The 18664-nt window shown below is 39.5% G+C and overlaps 2 protein-coding genes across 2 annotated transcripts in view; both read right to left on the bottom strand.

The window, feature by feature from the left end:
• Window positions 1-17724, bottom strand: part of LOC108108609 — a 30140-nt gene extending 12416 nt beyond the window's left edge. Inside the window, exons 1-2 of the mRNA XM_017216707.2 lie at window positions 16655-17724; window positions 14167-14536 (exon numbers count right to left, since the gene is read on the bottom strand). The gene's annotated coding sequence lies outside the window, so the exon portion shown is untranslated. The remainder of the gene's footprint in view (window positions 1-14166; window positions 14537-16654) is intronic.
• Window positions 5471-6564, bottom strand: LOC108108400 (accessory gland protein Acp76A). The gene is made up of 2 exons (XM_017216453.1): window positions 5694-6564; window positions 5471-5589 (listed from the first exon to the last, which is right to left on the bottom strand). Exons 1-2 carry the CDS (start codon window positions 6562-6564, stop codon window positions 5471-5473), a joined length of 990 nt encoding a protein of 329 aa, XP_017071942.1.
• Window positions 17725-18664: the final 940 nt, after the last annotated feature.

Below are 18664 nucleotides of genomic sequence, written 5' to 3'. Positions count from 1 at the left end.
TACAATATCCTTCAACTTTAAATTAAATTCTCTTCCACAAATAAACAAACTGAAAGTTAAATATTTATTTATTCTTTTCGTTTGAATAAGTTTAAGCACTCTCTGTTTATTGAATCTTTATTTGTGAAAGTGAATTAGTGGCGTGTTCATTGATTTCTTTCAGCCTTACATTTCTCAGCATCGCTTGAAAATTTCCACAATTTTCCAAACTTATTCTCAGACTGCCTTGAATTTTCCTGGACCCTTACCTGCCCGCTCCCCGCATAATGGAAGCCAATGGATGAAAAATTTTTCCACTCAATTGAGCAGCAACTCAACTGGCAGCTCGACTGAGTTTCATTTCTTCCCCATTTTCCATTCAGCTTCCTTGGCAGCTTTTCCTTTTGACTTTCTGCCTCTTGGCGCCTGCTTTATGCAAAAGCAATTAACTTAACTTTTATTTTCCACCTTCTCAGGTATTCTCTCTCCTCTCTCAGTGCGGAATTTGCATAAAATCGCGAAGCCAGCGAAACGTGAAAGGGATGTCCAATGGCTGGCCCACTCCTTCCGGCCTTGTTGTTATTTGATTTCGCTTATGGTGTGTTTGCCGTATTAACAGTTTAGCACATTTTACGGTCGAAACGTGACATTTTGCTGCCTATGAACAATCTGTTTCTAGAGCACTGTATCTGCATCTGAAAGCCGTTGCTAGCTTCTGGTGTCCGTCGGGGATTTCCCGTCCTTTGTTGTCCGCTTTTTTTTTTGTCGCATTCCACTTTCGAAAATCCACTCCATTTTTAGGATAACAGCTGTTGTTTTATACTACCTTTCCCGTTCCAGGGGCATTTCTCAGTTTCTGGGGTATTGGTCAAGGGGACAAGAATTTTCCGAATTGACTGACATCGAAATGCTCTTGTCTAAAACACTCGGACAGGCGAGGCAAGGCTGAGATGCTATCATTGTTTACATTTCTGAGCTCCTTGAAGTTGATTTTGAATCCACTTGACTTGGCCAGGATAATAATCTGGTTATTAGTCGATAAACTGTCGGGTAATTAACTGTCATGTAGTATATATTTAGCTCTTTAAATTGAAATTTTGTTTGGTCATAAATTTGAGTTGTTGTTTTAGGAGAATTAAACTCTACTTTTAAAGTTTCGCAAGTCTAGTTGACAATTTGTGGTTACTTTCAATCGAAAAATAAGTTCAATAAAATATGATTAATGTTTTAAATTCTACCTGATACCAATCAGGGTGAAAATTGTTAGGCAAATGAAAGCTCCTTTTTGGAAAGAAATTTTAATGATGAGGATAAGATATAGATAGATAAAGGATATATTTGTAGCACTGAAAGCCCTGCCATTTGGTATTTTTCGATTTATAAATGCTACTTCCTAGAATATAATATTTCCTTTAACACCTACTACTTTTCATTACTTATCTTAACCTGGAGTACTCAATGAAAATTGAAAGAAGACTGTAAAGTTAGCATAGTCAGAGCATCAAAAGTTCGCTGGGGCTTAATAATTTTCGGTTTCGAGCCAGGTACAAGTACTCGTCCTGGTTTGTATTTGTGCACGTGCACTCGTCGTTGTGGCTGTATGGGTGTCATTGTCTACGTGGCAAAACTTCCGCCGTGGTTTTGGCTGCTGCGATGGTTTTGGGCGCTTCGGTGGCTGCGGCAACCGGAAGCGCCAAACACTTTCCGGTCACGCAGTTACAAGGTTTACCCTGCACCCCTCTCTTCCTCACTCTGTGACCAGAAAAAAAAACACAAAGTCTCGAGCAGTCACTTAAGCTTAAGTGTTGTTGTGCGCCAACCATTTTGTGGCCACAACAATAACAATAGAGCCAACAATGAGGGCAACTCAATTTCTATGCGTAGCACAACGCGACTTTTGCAGGGCGAAACTTTGCCAAAGAGCAGCCACAAATTGTCGGGGAAACAAAAGTTACTAGACCGCTTCTAGTTTTGCATTTGAAATGTGCCAAATAAGTTTTTAATTGAAAAGAACTAGCAGTCGAAGTCGATGGCCGTAAAAATGGGGAGCACGCGTTAAGTAAACGCACTGTGGCACGCACACAAAATTAATTGTTGAGTTTTAAAACATTAGAAACTACTTGAGTGGTTTGCCAGGATGATAGATATTACAAATTACAATGTTTTTTTGTAATGGAATGGGCTGTTTAATAAACTGCGGCTTTTAGTACCTTAAAGTTCATGTTTATTGCCAGATCTCTTTTAGATATTAAGCTTTGCTTAGTTTGAGTATAAGTTTTGATATAACTTGGATTCTTATTCATTTGTTGCTTCTAAGGCATGATTAAGATATATTAAAATGTCTTACGAATTAAGGAAATTGTACTATTCAGATTTGGTGTTCATAGAATTTCATTTACTATTTCCAAATTTGAAAGGATCTTTTTTTAGTATTTTGAAATGTTAATTCCACGAAATATAATTACCTCTTTGAGCTTACAAATCTCTTTAATCTGTACACAGACAGAAAACATAATTTAAATACAATTAATTTAACGAAAAATATATCCCAAATTGGCTTAAGGTCAAAGGGCGTGAAAACGGAGTTATCCGGCATAACATGTGCATTTACTATAATCCTCGAGTCACGGCACGTGGGCAGCGGCTCCTGATTCCCCTGATTTACGCACACAAATCATTATCGATTATTATCGAAGTCATGTGTATAACGAGCGTATTCGATTTAATGCCCAGTCCATTAGTTAAGCAGCCAACCTGACCCTTCCTTTGTGTCCCGGTGCCCGGTGTTAATAAGCCAAAAGTCAATGTGTTAAATGAGCTGTGGGTCGATCTGCCGGCGAGGGGAAATGAGGGTCTGTGAACTAGACGACGGTTCGGAGTCGTGTGAAAATTCAATAAAAAAAATGGGCGAAAACAAAGGATAACTTTTGCAGTCCAGGTGAGAGTCAACAGTTGGGCGAGGGTGGATTGAAGAGTTGAAGTTCAGTTGGAGAATTGAGTCAAGAGATTGTTGTAATAATTTTTAAGTAGGTGAGTGGTTCTTTGGAGTCTAGTCTAGACTCCCTAAGTCTTAACATATTCGATATCTTTACATATGGAATATCATAATGAATATATATTTAATGGCCATAAGAACAGATTACCGATCGAAGTGTGTTTTACTAGCTATATCATGTAAAAAAAATTAACTTAATGCTAATGCGTAGATAAAGATTTTCTGTGACTTTCTTCGAGACACGTGAAAGTTTGCCATTTCGAATTCGCTTGTCGGTTATCGTTTTTATGCCCTTTCCTGTCATGTCTCTACGACAAACAATGGGCTAAAATGTGATTTTAGTTTATGTCATTTTGACACGCTAATACACTTCCTCCTTCGCCCTTTTTAGCCATTCGAACGAAGAGCTGGCAGTTATAGTCTAACCCATTGTTACCCAAATCCATTTGCCATATTGCCAGCTGCCTGAAGAGCTGCCTGAATAACTTGCACTCGAGTGCACTTTGCCTTCATCATGATTATTCTCATTCTCATCTTCGTCCCCATTCCCATCGACGTCGATGTTTGGCATTCAATTCAATTAAGTGAGTTTAACTTTTGTGCAAAGGAGGGTCTAAGGAAAAGCCAAGGATAAAGTTGAAGCACGAGAACAAAGCCGGCGATTCTAGTCGTTGTCTGCCTTATAATTGTTTCCATTTGTTCTCATCAAACTTTTCCGATTCGTGGGTTATTTGACTTTTCTCACGACTTTTTCTTTTGAAGGCGAACCCCCACACAATTATTTAGGTGTGAGTTTTCTTAGCCATAGTTACTTGGAACTTGTTTCTTGCGGTTTTATAAGTTTTTTAACATGAATCAATAATATCAAGTTGTACATTATTTATTTAAGGGGCAGTAAGTTGAAAATGTCAAAAAAAAAAAACGGGATTTTAAAATATTCGAAATAAACCTTATTAGTTACCATTTTTAAATTAAAGAGTACCAACAAACTTGATGTAGTTTTATGAAACTTCATATATAGTTTCAAAATTCCCCAAATAGCATTACAAACTAATCAATCTCTTTCGTAACTGCCCTCAAATAAATACTTATAATAGTTCAGTCAAACTTAAAAGTTAAATTTGATCAGTATTCCTGGTTCCTAGCTGACCTTCCTAGCTTTCAACCCAATCCAAATTGATCCACCTTTTTGCTCCCACCATCTGTGGTCCTTGGCTCTGGAAAATTTCATTTGTGCATTCTGGTGATGCCGATGTCGATGTCGCTGCACTCTGTTGCATTTTATAAGCTCTACGTGGCAGCAATCACCCCGAGGAAACACCACTTACTCCTGCCGGGGCAGCAGTCCTGCTGGCGATGTGGAACGTAGGCGCCATCGGTTTTTATTTTAACCAATAAAAGTACTTGGTGCATGCAAGTTTGTTGTGATTGTGCGGCCAGCGGAGCGTATGAGCAATGTCATGTTGTGTAAGAACTTACACGACCCGTAAATTAGGGCACTTTTTCTAGGTTAATTGCTCTCCACGGACATTCGGATTGTTAGCTACTGGATATCAGTTATTTATTAATATGCTTGGTAATGGGAAACAGTTGTGACTAAGTCTTAAAGTCTATCCTTTATCAATATTTTATATGCAATATTCCATACATTTTAACAGAATGAATGCACTCTGAAACCCACATCTTCTTTTACCATTAAATTTTTCAATATAAAGCAGAATATTTCTTCGTCTTCAAAGTGAAAATATAGAGAACGGATTTGAAATTCTCGGTCAATTAGTTGGCAATGTCTTGCAAAGCTTCGGTTGGTTAAACAAGGGTTTAAATAATTCATTGCAACATTCGATAGCTGCATTCATTCGACGTTAAAACCTGTGGCAGCTAACCCGAAATCAAAGCCGTGCTTGGCAGCTCCGGAGACCTCCTGCCAGTTTTCACATCCTTAATTCCGTGCATTTGGAATCCGGCAGAGCAGCCCTGGCTCTTAGAGAGCTGTCGTCAATGTCTTTGTGGCACAGCTGGGTTGTGGGAAATCAGCGTCGGTTTCCGTTGCCCCAGTCTTATAATTTATGCAGTTGCAGTATGCAAGGAGGGTCGCCACTCGGCTGCCATGATGCAATTGTCAGCATTTGGCTTCGTTGGCACCGCAATCGCAATTGCGAGTAATTGTGGAATGCCACGGGGCACCAAAAACACACACACACACAGCAACGAAAAAACAAAAAAAAAAAAGGAAAACGAAAAAAGGGGAACAGGAGCTGGAAACCCACGTTGATGCTGATGTTTTGTGGCCTCAATTTGCTTAAACAGGCAATTAATATGCGCGGCAACGTTGTAAACAATGCCATCGGGGAATTGTGGGATAGCCCCTCGCCAACCTGCCACACTAATGGCCGGAATAAACACAGTTTTGTGCGGTTCTTGTTTGGATTAATTCAAGTTAATTTAATTTACAATTCAGCTGACATTTCACTGGAAATTCCAGCAACTGCACTTTCAAACCGAATCCATTCGCCCAACCATGTAAATGGTGTTTTCATCCTTGATAACGAACACAAATGGCCGGTTGACATTCACCACCCTTTGGTCATTGTCGGCCCCGACTTCCGATTGCACTGTAATTAAAGTTATTAAATTACTCTTAATCGTGAGATGTTTATCAAATTGGTTTCTGCATATCAAACTAAGCTCTCTTTTGGATTTCTGAGAACTAACTTACTTAACACCCGATTTGGCTTGACTTCCAGATTATTGTATTGCTTAAAGTAAGCAGCATTCTCATTCCTGTCGTGGTGGGTAACGTTAATAAAGACGTGGTTGATGCCCAATGAGTGGAGGGCCAAATTAAAGTCGACCGTTTCTTGGACGCTAAATATGGGTAAAAACAAATGCGTTTTCTCCGCTTTTCGCAGTGGGACTTGCAAATATTTATCCAGATTGTAAAGTATTCTCTGGGTGCCCAATCGTCTGGGAATTAGGACCAGCATTCCGATATCGGTCTTTGAAAATGGTATCATGACACCGCGAACTTCGTCTTCGTTGAAAAACTCAAGGGGCGCCACGGTGTACATCATTTGGACCTTATAGACATAGGGTCTTCTATTATGCATCGGGATACTGAAGGACATAGTCGTCTGCGATTTGATTCGATGCTTGAATGTGCACGATAGAGAGTTTCCCTGCACTGCCACTAGCTGTGTGACTTCGGTTAAATTATCCTTGACAAATAGGTGACTACGAGTACCTTTATCAATGGTTTGATTTAACCACTTCTCAATCTCATCCCCTGACGTGCTGCCTTCTGAGAACGGTATGTTCTCCACTTCAACCCCAAGACCTCCACTAATGCTTCTCATGTGTTCCGATTCGTTGTAATACGGTGATAAATAAATTCGATTTGCCATCACAAAGTCTTGTTGAATCGCCTTGGTGCGGGCTCTTTCGAAAAAGGATAATATCTTGTCAGTCCGACGGCCAACTAACTGAAGAGCTTTGCCCAGTTCGGGATCCCTGTGCTTATCCTTGCCCATATAAAGAAGGGTAATTGCCTGGTGGATAGCAAATGGGGAGATCACAAAGTTCTTCGACATGTGCCTACTGCTTATGTGCTTTATCAGATTCAGTTCGAATTTAATTCCATAAAAAGGTTTTGTCAGCAGCAACAAGAAAATGCAACTTAGAAATCGTTTCACCATTTCTACGGTATGGCAGTAACTAATAGGTTCTTAGTCTTAGATTGGTTTTACAGAGGCGAAATAAATCGATTAGGTACACTTAATAAGTTGATATTCATAAAATGTGGGAATGAAGCAAAGAGTCTAGACGAATTAATACCCCTTAATACCACTTTATTATAGCATCAGATTATGAAAATTCCTTTGCAATTTACACAACCTTTGTAAATAGTTTATTTATCTTAGCTTCTGACTAGCAGATATTGCTAATTTGTTCTACCATTAATAGAAAATTCCAAATATTTTAAAGGAATTTTTTGAATAATTTCACGCTGGATCTAAGCCACATTTGAAAGAGTAATATTTTTTCATGGTTATTAAAATGTTAAGGAATTTGCATTAAAGCGGACTTTAGCGGAATGTTTAACAACCTACAGTGTCTTTTCTTGTGCAGAAAGAGCACAAGTTAAGCTTACTAGTATGGTAGCTATTATTTATAATTAATACCTTTAAACTAAAACTCAGATAATATAAACCTATTCAGTTTCGATAAATGCTAATATATACCATGCAATATTACAGATTTCCCCAGGATTTTGCTAACTTGCTTGGCATTTTCTCCAATTAAATGGGGTAACTCAGGCAAGTTTCATAATTATGTTAACACCATCTCCACGCCGACGCCTCAGCACTTCCGTTTCCATTCCATCTCGACGGGTTAACCGACTGCAATTTTAAATCCGGGCTAAGCTCGGTTCAGCTCGTGGCATAAAACGTTTGAGCGCTCATTGCATTTTAATGGCATTTTAAAGCGCTGATGTTCCAGTACAGCGAGCAGCTGAGAAAGTTGCATTGCCAGTGGCTGTGGAGTCGATTTAGATATGCAGCCATACAACGCCCACATGGAGCTTCAGACACTGAGAGAAAATGAACTTAAATTCGACATAGTAAAGTTCAAATATTATATTTACCTTTTTAAGTGAACTTGGAAAGAAACTATTTTCTACTCATCCAAGTTATCTTTCCTCCAACTTTAATAATGTTAATCAGTTCAATTATTAATCTTGTTTTCCCAAATAGAATTTCGATAAAAAGCAGAATATAAATTAAATAAGTGTTTACAATGTACTCGTAATGTTCTAAGAGCTGGGCAATCAATTTATCAAAAAGCAACATTTTATTTTCGAATTTCCGAATTTTCTCCCTGCGCCAAGTCGTTTTCCTAAGCGTTTGCCACTTTATTGTGCCATCGTCTGTTTATCTCCGTCGCTACCATTGGCTGTGGGGTTTCCTTGGGCTGCTCACCTAGCTGGAAGCTCTGTGAAGGCAGCAGGGATCCTGACAAGAAGCGGCGGAGGAGCGGAGGTGCTAAGGATCCAGGAGACCCGGTCGAGACACAGGCACTGGCACTGGCTTTGGTGCTCTGTGTGTGGCATGTCAGTGAGCACTTACACTAATTTCCAGTTATTTGCATGCAAAATTACCCGGCACCGGCAGAAGCAAAGGCAATGGGAATGGCAACGGCACCACAGGAGCAGCAACGCCAGCTACCACTAACACTAACACCAACATCAACACCAACACCAACGCAAATGCAAACAAGCCTAACCGACGACGGTAGCTGCTCCTTGCCCTTTCTGCACTGGGAGAAATTCGCCTAAGACATAAAGAGGAAAATTCAAGGAAACTTTTCTATTAGTGAAGTAAAAGCAGGGGCAACGCTGCGCATGAGTAACACAGGTTATAAGAGCTTTTGCCGTGCACAAAAACGAACACAATATTTTCAGTGTACATCTCGTCCATCAGCCAATTAAAAGGAGAAAATTATGTTAATTTCGAGGGGCCTCGACTGCACTGTCATTTATCATTTGGCCCCGATTTGCCGTTATGGCTCGGACCTCCACCTTCCCCATGCCCGGCGCTAGCTCATTAAACCTCCTAGCCAGAATGGAGCACCAAAATCCACCTCCGAGCCTCTACCACTGACTTAATGCCCGTGATTGGCATTTGCCACTACGCCTACGCCTGATGGCAATTTTTATTCATTCGCCTTGCAGCAGGAGCCAGAAAATATTGTGTGGGCGTGGGCACTTGTGCCAGCTCTCACACATGCATCACCCGCCCACTCAGAGGCACACACGGAAACACCCACACAGTGAAAGTCAGTCCTCAGCGAGGACATCAATAATTTATATAGGAATTTGATAAATTATTTCGTACGACAGTCCGCTGCTGCCGCAACTAAATAAGTTAATTTGTCATAGGCAAGCCGAACAAAAAATTGTTCAGACATGTAAATGGTCTCGATGGGGTTTTGGCTTAGCTTTCGGTTGAGCTCTGATAGGGAATACATAATAAATTTGTTATTAATGGTCTAGACATGTGTGCGCAGGATAAACTACTTTAGTGCGTTCTTCATACAAAGGGATAATAGTCAGCAAAGTGTGAAGGTTTTTATTCGGATCGAAATTGAAATATGTTCTGCAATTTTCTCATGTTCTTTTTGGAATTTTTTAATATGCCATTAAACTAAAAACTATAGTTAGATGACCTTTTAATTTCTATATATTTATATAACATTAATAAAGACTTTTAAAGCTTTTCCCACCGTTGCTTTGAGCCAGCCACCGCAGTTCCCAGGCACTTTTCAATGCCATCCGATTTTCTTGGCAAAGGTTAAACTTTCCGGACTTCTACCACTTAATCTCATGGCCCGGTTCGATTGCAAGTTAAACAACTCAATTTGCCCCGGAGAAGCTATCGAGTATGGACAGGCGATTGCACAAGCTATAGCAAACCCGTTGCCAAACAAAGGATATGGATACTAACACCAACACACCCACCCACACACACGCACTTGTTAGAGAGGGGACAATCAATGCGATTTCCTGTGCCAAGATAGAACCCAACAATAACAGCAAAAACAACGGCGACAAACTGGAAAACAACAATTTAATTAAAAATTTATAAGCGTGTCGTTGTCTTGGCAAACAAGCAGCCAAACAAAGCAACAAACTGTTGCTGCGACACCCACACGAAGGCAAACAGCACCAACACAAACGAACAGAAAAAAAGGATAGGATGAGTGAGGGGATTGCGGAAGTGGGACACTCGAGCGCCCACTGGCGGTGGAAAACGACGGCACACATGAACAAACCGGAAATGGCCTGCTGCCATTGTTCTTGCCGCCATTTTCCACCTTTCCCTCTCTGCCTGCCACCCTGCCATTTCAACTCGGCTCATTTGCTTTCGAGTTGCTGGCTTTGTTTAGACTTCTGTCGGCTAATTACTGGAACTGGAACTGGAGCTCCACTCGCAGCACCCATTGAGCTTAATTAGCACGAAAAAGTTTCTCCCAGCCGCAGCGACATAATTGAAATGTTTACCTTTTGTTTCCCACTTGTTTTTCCCCGGCTGCTGTTTGCTTTGCTTTGCTACAAAAAACTTTTCCTGCTCCCCATTCATTTCAATTAATTTGCAATTTTGTTAGATCATAATTCTACGCATATTCCATGAGAAGTAAGAAGTATAAGAAGGAGCCTTCTAACTTCCGTTCCTCCTTGGGCTTTGTTGCGGTTATCCTTTATGCTCATTATAAACGCGGGGAATTACCTTAAGCCAGTCGACGTCGGCTGTGTGTGTGTGCGAGAGCATTGTTCTGGCTGCGTAATTTATGGCCAAAGCCCTAGCCATAATAATCTCAGCTAGAAGAACGCTCCTGAGTCGGGACTATTTATAAATGGAGCTACTTCGGGCGACCTTCATAAATAACAAAGATAATATACGACTTCGAAAGGTGGCGGTGGTGCGGTGATTGATGGTAAACGCATACTTAAGACAACTACCAATTTCCTGATTAAGAGATAACAGCAGAGGCCTATTCCGAGTGGAAATTCAAAGAATTTCATTGCTTTTAAATATTGTAGTCAACAATCTTAGCCAATATTTGTAGTCTTGTTAAAGGCACATTAATAAGCAGGTCTTTCCTTCAATTAAATTTTCATTTTTTTTAATACAAATTCCTGTAAAATATTCATAGATAATAACATTTTAAGAATTTATTTTTGCTAATAAATACTTTATACCATATTAATATAATATTCTTTTCACCTAATATAATAATATTAATATTCAAATTCTTCCACACGATTTCCCCAGCACTTCTTTCACCTTAAGAATCCTTGCCCTCTTAAAGCTTACAAAATCAGTTTGGTAAAGAGCCAAAAAAAATTCTTCTCCTTTCGTTTTCCCTCTCCCCAGAGTTCATTTTGCTCAACATGCGCCACTTATTTATCTCCTCTCCCACTTTATCACTTACCCATAATTTTCTCTGTGGCGTTATGGGTAGCATATTTTTCGGCGCCCGCTGTGGGGCAGAAAATTGCGAGGTTTACATTTCAATATCAGGGGCGTCTGTAAGACTCTTAAAAGCTTTGCCAATTGTTGAATATTTTACAGTTTTTTATTAGCTTTGTGTGTTTACCGATTGTCGCAAAAGGTTATTCTGCTTTTGGCTCTGGCTCTGGTTGTTTGTGTACTATGTAGCATGTACTATATACCCGTATATAGTCGTATATCTGTACATATATCCGGCATGTTTCGCACGGGCGCATTAAATGTGCCGCCGCTTGCTCGCCTTTTTCGCTGATGTTTTTTTCTCTTGTGATTATTTCTCATTAACAGGAACGCAGAAGCTTATAATATTTTTGTGTGTGTGTTTTTTTTCTGCTTTCTGGCCCCGTTTTAATGGACACGGACCGTTGATTTTAACGTCTCGTGCCAGTTGGCGTTGTTGTTTTTGCTTGGCCAGGCTGCTTTCTTCCTTTTTTCACAAATTAGTCGCACGAACATTTTGCCGCTTTGCTGCCGCTGCTCTGGAAAATTGTTTGCAACATGCAAAGCGGCGGCCACAAAATAGGCCGACAGAAAGCCCCATAGCCAAATCCTCAGACCCTCGGCAGACCTCGATGCTTTCGAGTGAAAACAAATATGCAAGCGGGTCGCACTGGAGATGGCAGCGTGCCTAAAAATGAAGGCTCCCCAAACTATCTAAACACTGGGAAAAGGTTTGGAATATGTTAGTGATTAAATACGTAAAGTGAGGAGGAGGAGGTGAGTTTTCATACTTTTCAGTTTAGCATAGTTAGGACGCTTAGTTATCTATTAAGAAGGGACATAAGGTGAAGTTCTTTTTGAATAATTTCTGATATATAAATATTTATTTAATTATAATTTTTCCCTCAGTGCATGTGGATTATGTGGCTTTCTGTATCACGTAGCCATCTCCTGCCGAGCAGAAGGACCAGAAAGCAGGGACCAGGAATGCTCCTGTCAGCATTCTTCGGTGTCGTTCCAGCCAGACTGACAAATACACAAAGAGACATGCCACACTCGGGGCCTCTTTCCCCATATCCATCTATATCCCCCTTCCACTGCCACCTTCCCACTTTTCCAAGTCCTTCGTCCTTCGCCGTGCATGCCACTCTTATTTTTTGTTGCCTCGCTGCGGCTGCTTTCACGAAATGAATATGGATTTCCTTTTAATTACAACTCCCTGGCCCGCACAAAGCCTTTTCCACATTCTTTTCCGCGACTCTGGCTATTTATTCCTGCAGCTATTTTTGGCCAAAAGTTGCATAGCTTCGACGTGTTTCGGTATCAGATTTCCCCGTGTCTACTGCCAATCAGAGCGACAACAATGGAATCCCATCTTCTCGGGATGTTTACGTCGGCCTTATGGATTTAAATGCCACAATGCCGCATCGGATTTATGGTTGGCAGAATTTGAATGTCTATTCAAATGAAAGCTGTTGAATGCTAATATTTATTTCTGGCCTCTTATCGAGGCGCCTTTTTGTATGGAAATGGGGCTTTAGTATTTATGTAAATATCGTTTTATGGAAAGGCGATTACATTGTTGCAGCGACAGGTTTTTACTTTGTTACATAAATTGTTGGTATTGAAAGAAGATTACAGAAGTTAAATACACAGGTTTCACTTTGACTTATTCAGTAAACTATTTGGGATTTATAGGATCTTTTATTACTCAAAAAATTCAATCAAAATCCAATGTGATTTATTTCTCAAAGCTTAAAGGATTTTACTCATAAGTAACGCCAAGTTTAACAAAGGTAAGACATAGAAATCCTTTACAAACTAACTACTTAAAAAGTTGTTACTGAAAACATTCAAAGGTTACTAAACTTTATTATAATTTGCTTACGACAACCATAACACTCAAACCAAATGTCAAATAGCAAAAGCTCAAAGTTAAGCGCCCATTGAAATCACTTCAAAGCGCTTAAGCGGCAAAATTCCAGCTAAATTCACCTGCCCACTCCAGCTAACTCCATTAAGCTCATCAAAGAACATTCCTGGCTAATCCTCCATTTAGTTAATGGTTGTTTACCGGTGATACAGATTATTATTTCATTATCCGGGGGCGCACAGCTCGGTTATATTAAGAGAGTTCCATGTTCGAGCAGATTTTGTACGGTCGAAACGGAATCCTTAGCAAGCACATAATTTCATATAGAATATGGTGCCTGAAAGGTATATACATATGCAATATTCGCACACACATGTTACCTGTACGTGTGGGCTTGTAAAAAACAAAAGCAATGGCCGTTGGCTTCGACATGTTCATCTTTTGCTCGGATGAGCTGCCTCCGCCTCTCCGGGCTGTTTAAATATGTATTGCTCTGCATATTTTATAAACTCCACGTGCTTTTTCAGACAACACTTACTCACTGACACCCTCCTTCTCCTCCGCTCACGAAGCCCCGCCCACGGGCACAAACTCGCAATTCGCGTTTGCTAACTCGATAATATTGATTGGTTAAGAGGAGTCGAGGTTGAACAGCAGGATGACTGCTAACTCGTCCGAAACAGGAAAAGTCGAGTACTATTTAAAAATCTAACATTTGTGAGGAAACTTTTTGTATTCGTAGGTTGTTTAATATTACCTATTTACTAATATTAGCTTTATTTTGCTTTTATAGTTAAAAGTTGTTGTTGTTGAGCTGCAATTTATGCCTTGTGCTTATCTCCACGTACTAAAAACTGATTTACAAAATGGATATCTTTAAATATTCAAAGTTGACAAATAAGTTAAAATGTCTTTATAATAATGGTATGGTTTCGTCCAAGAACAATGTAAGTGTTTGAAAAATACACTTTGAAAATCATTTATCTACCCCAGCCTTTCCACCATGTTTGTTACGGGAGATTCCGATTATTAAGACAATTATTAGATTTAGATTTTATCAGTTTAAAGAAACTAACTCAATGGGAAAACGATTTTTAAATTATTAAGTTTGAATGTCTATATTTAATTATAAATTTACACCATATTCCCAGAATATCTTCTTCTAAATTTAAATCGATTTTATATACAGTGTCTTAGGAGAAACGAAAGAAGAAAATCAAATAGAGGCCTTCATAGCAATAACGTCTCAGAGGCTATAATATTCGGCTACGAAATCGAATACAACGTTACAGAGGTCAGTCATCACTTACCATTTCGCAGGCTCCACCGTTGCCAGCTTCAGCTCCGTGGTCCTTGCCATCGCGATAATCCTTTGTTGGCTGCTTCGGGGGCGTTTTAAAACGCGCGCGTTTTTTGCCGTTCCGGCAGCGCGTTTTTTTTTATTTTCACCTGCTTTGTGTGTTATTTTTTGTGTGTGGTTGTGGACTTGACAAATTGTTATGGCCGTTGTTTGCTTGTTAGTTGTCGGTTGCTTGTTTATTTTTACACTTTTCCGAGCAGAACACTTCGGGGATGCTGATAAATGGGCCTTCGGTTGATCATTTCACATGTGCATTAGATGCTCCATTTTTGTATATGACCGCGACACATTGCCGAGGATTATGTGATTTCTTCCGTTCACTGTATAAATATTTAATACTTCAATTTCCGAGCGCAGCGCAAATGAGACCAAATGAGAACGGAAAATGGGTTGCAGAGTGTTAACAGTTTTCCCCGCTTGGCCATTTAAGGCGACTTCCACAGCAGATCCATTCGCATTATCAGCTTTTGGCCTAACCCTATAACGCTTCTCCGCCCCTTTGCTCCTCTGCATCCACCTACCACGCCCCTCTGGCTGCAGAGTGTCTCAAGTGCGCCATTAGGCGTTTGTTAATGGCCTTTTACCGTTTTGCTGCTCATCTACAAGCGCCATGCAACGAGACACTCAGAAAAAGGGGGACATTTACATACTAAACTGATTAGCAGCCTTTGAATCAGTTTAAGGCTGTTTTCTTAAATGCCAATGTCTTCGAATGTCACTTTTGTCATCTCTTAACTTCGTTATTATTTGATCCGTACATTTTTAAAGTCTTTATGATTTTCTTAAAAACTATTTGCACCTTTCTTGGACAAAGTAGATCAACTTTTAAATTGTATTCCTTGAAGGCTGATACTGTTGTAGAGAAACCTAATTCTTTAAGTTAAAACTTTCGTTAGAGAGGTTTAAAATGGTTCTTACTAAAGTTACTTGAAAAACGCCTTTTAGGTTTGAAAATAGTTTTTAAAAAACTTAAATCTACCTTCGTTAACATGTCTTTCCATGCCATGTTCGATCAGGATATAAAACTATGACGATTTCCGAGTAAAGGAACTGATTCTTATTTCAAAGCAGAATATTTGGAATAATTTATCTACTCTACCACTCTACTTCCTACTGAGTAATTTATTTTTTTAAATATCTGAGATAGAAGACTTCAGAAACTATTAACCCCATTTTCAGTTTCATTAGACTTTCTACATTGCAATCTATTTCTTTCTGTGTGCAGCAACAAACGCGTTGTAAACTCATTTAATATGCTTAATGACGTCATGTGTGCGCTGTTTTTAAGTAGCCTCCCCCTTTTCGCATGTGTGTGTCTATGTGTGTTGGCCCCACCCTGCATGCGACAATTCTCAGTTGGCTCCTCTGTGTTTTTGTTATTGTCACTGCCGATGTTGCTGCTTTTTGTTTTTTTTTGCTTTTTGTTCTTTGTTGTTTTGTTTTAGGGGCACTCCTCTTTTGTTGATTTTCAGCCTTCATTGTTGCGTTGGTCATTTGAAATGCAGATGGCCTTGGACGGCTTAGCCCCTGGCTCCACTTTGAATGCTCTGCCCAAAATAGTCTCGCTAAACTCTTAACAAAACTGCGAATAGTTGTGTGAATGGCAGCACACAGCCTTGGGGGAAATCTCACTAACTTTGCCATAGAATTTCCGAGTCAAAGGAGCCCAGAGTCAAACGGTCCTCATTGTTCCTGTTTAACTTTTTGGCCCATGACCTCGAATCAATGCTGATTTGGCAGTTTTCTTCCAGCCTTCTCCTCGCATGTTCATAAAACTGCGGGAGACGGAAGTCTTTAACTGCACGAGCTTCTTTTTTGGGGAAATATAATATTTATATTTTGGACATTCTTTTTTATGCAACTTGAGTTTTATATTCTTCTGAATTTTGGCCATGATTAAACTACTGTTTCTTAGTGTTTTAAAATCTTACAGAGTTCTCCGGATGAGTTCAAATATTATTTATGTAACGAAGTTGCAATTTAAAAGCACTTTCAAAAGTAAAAAAGGTTTTACTAAGGTCTAAAGAAAATGAGGGCCAAAGTTTCCGGACATTTATAAGAAAGCATTTTTAAATCTTTCAAACTAAAATCATAAAAATTTTGTAAATTTCCAGAATGAGCATTATGGTTTCTTAAATTAAGCTGTTAAAATTTTCTGATATATTTTTCAACTTTTTGCATTAAGGAAAAAGAAAGTTGTAAAGAAGTTAAGGGAAATTCTTAAGCAAATTATTGAAAAGAGTTCAAAGAATCTGCTTTAACAACCCTTTTAATTTGACTATTTTATTATGTTAACTTGCTAGTTGACCAAAACCTTGCCAACCTATGACCCTAACAAAACGGCTGACTCTGCATGGATGATGAGTTAATGTCCTTAGCTAATTAAATGCCACAGACGCTCCTTTGGGAAGTGCATGGCACCGAAGTTGTTTACTGACCTAAGACCTTTAAACACTTTATATTCTGCTGGTCATGTAGCCGTCTTGGCCTGCCATTTAAAGTCAGCTGGCTGACACAATCTAATGTTGGCTTTGCATGTTTCCAGGCTAACTAAATGGTGGTAACAAGTCTCGGCCTGGCAGCTGACTTAGCCTGGCTAGGTTCGACTGTTTTCCCCGAATTTAGTTCACTCCCTTTTTTCGCTGTTTTAAAAGTGGTTTCTTGTGGGTTTTGTTTAATTTTGATCGTCGTCGTGTTATTCAAATATGCAGACACTCACACACACACACTAGAACTGAAATGGCAAAGAAATTTCCACTCCTCGAACTTGGGGAGCAACTCCCCACCAAACTTGTTTCTGTTATTTCTCCTTTTTTATTTCTTTTCTTTTTTTTTGGTTGGTAAAGAGAACTTCTGGCCGAAACCGAATTGAATCGATGTCTCAACTGTCGGGAGCGAACAATTCTGGGGGAGACGTCCGTTCGGGAACAGCTTGAGCAACAAACTGTTGGCCAAAAGGATTTTTTGGTTTCTGGAGTCGGCCAAAGCTCGTGGAGCTCGTGTTTGGGGCACGCTGTTGCTATTGGCAGTGAAAGCTTTCCCCGTGTTTCCTCCCCTCCAGCCTTCCGGATCCTTTCAAACGTTTTCCATGTGCGGCAGGACACGTGCGGAGCTTTTTAGCACGTGAGCCGTGTGTGTTTTTTATGCCTGGACAATGGCTGTGTGGCATTTTCGAAAAACCTTTCTCAACAAGTGGAAAGCTTTCAATTTGCCATTAATTAGCGCCCGTATACTAATTGAATTTTCATGGCCACGACAACGGACTGCGGACAACGGACAGCGGGCACTAATTTCACTTTTTGGCAACTTTCGAAAAGTTCTCAACTGCGCTCGCTTTCAACCTGTTGACCAGCTTATGGGAGGCATGCCTAGTGGGTGGCTCATGCAACGTCCTTCCACAGTTTTCGCAGGGACCTTGCCTTGCTCTTGAAAACGGCAACTAGCAAGCAGCAGGCGGCTGAAATATTTATGCACCTAAGGTCATCACAGCTATTTGGCTGCACTCCGCTCAGCTGGCACTAAAAATAAGTCGGTAAGTAGATATAAGTATAATTCGTGTAAGCACTCCCTCTCTATCGCACATATATATATTTTGCAAGTTTTCGTCTGGCAAGGCAGCCGAAATTTTCAAAACTCGTGCCCTAATACTTTGGCAAGGCCCTTGGCGCTACGGCCTTTTGCGGAGTGTCCGACAACAATGGGAAGTCTATAATTGAAAAATAATTGCAATAATTGGATAGTGGTCATATTTTTTGGCAATGGTGATGAATGGCTTAAAAACTCCGGAGAAATTATACTAAGTAGTAGTTGAGTTAAGAAGCAATTCCATAAAACTTCTTTTTATATCTTTTTAAAAACTATTAGGTAACTTCAACATTGAAAATAATAATAAATCTTTAAAATTTAGCTGTTTATAACTTTAATCAAACTCATTTGTTTCCTTATTTATCAGTTTGCTTAATACATCCTGTTAACTTTAAACTATAACGATGAATAACTTTGTTATTGTTGGAAGCGCAAATATTTGAGCTTTACAGCTTTTCTAACATCCTTAAGGAGCTTTAAAACCCAGTGTTTTAAAAAGGCGAATGTTAACGAGTACTATAAGCCTTTGGGTACTATTTAAGCTTTACATCGTTAAGTTTTTTAAAAATACCAAAACACTAAAACTAAGCCTCTTTTGTGGAATATAGAACATGGATATATGCATATATGTAAGTACTCATACACATGAGTTGAAATAATCTTGAAAAGAAAATAATAAGTTACATAAACTCAATTTATATATAAATGGATGGAATTAATGATGAATAAAATTTTAAACAATGAAAATGAGCTGAGAGCAGAAGCAAAGACTGTCAATTGAATGTATTTAACAAGCTAAGCCAAAATTAATGAAAAACGTAATGTAGATTAGAGAGCACTGTTGCTGGAATAATATAAATACA

Source organism: Drosophila eugracilis, unplaced genomic scaffold (genome assembly GCF_018153835.1).
Source record: "Drosophila eugracilis isolate 14026-0451.02 unplaced genomic scaffold, ASM1815383v1 contig_2154, whole genome shotgun sequence".
Taxonomy (NCBI): domain Eukaryota; kingdom Metazoa; phylum Arthropoda; class Insecta; order Diptera; family Drosophilidae; genus Drosophila; species Drosophila eugracilis.
The sequence above is the reverse complement of the archived record's forward strand: the minus strand, read 5'-3'. Positions and strand labels throughout refer to the sequence as shown.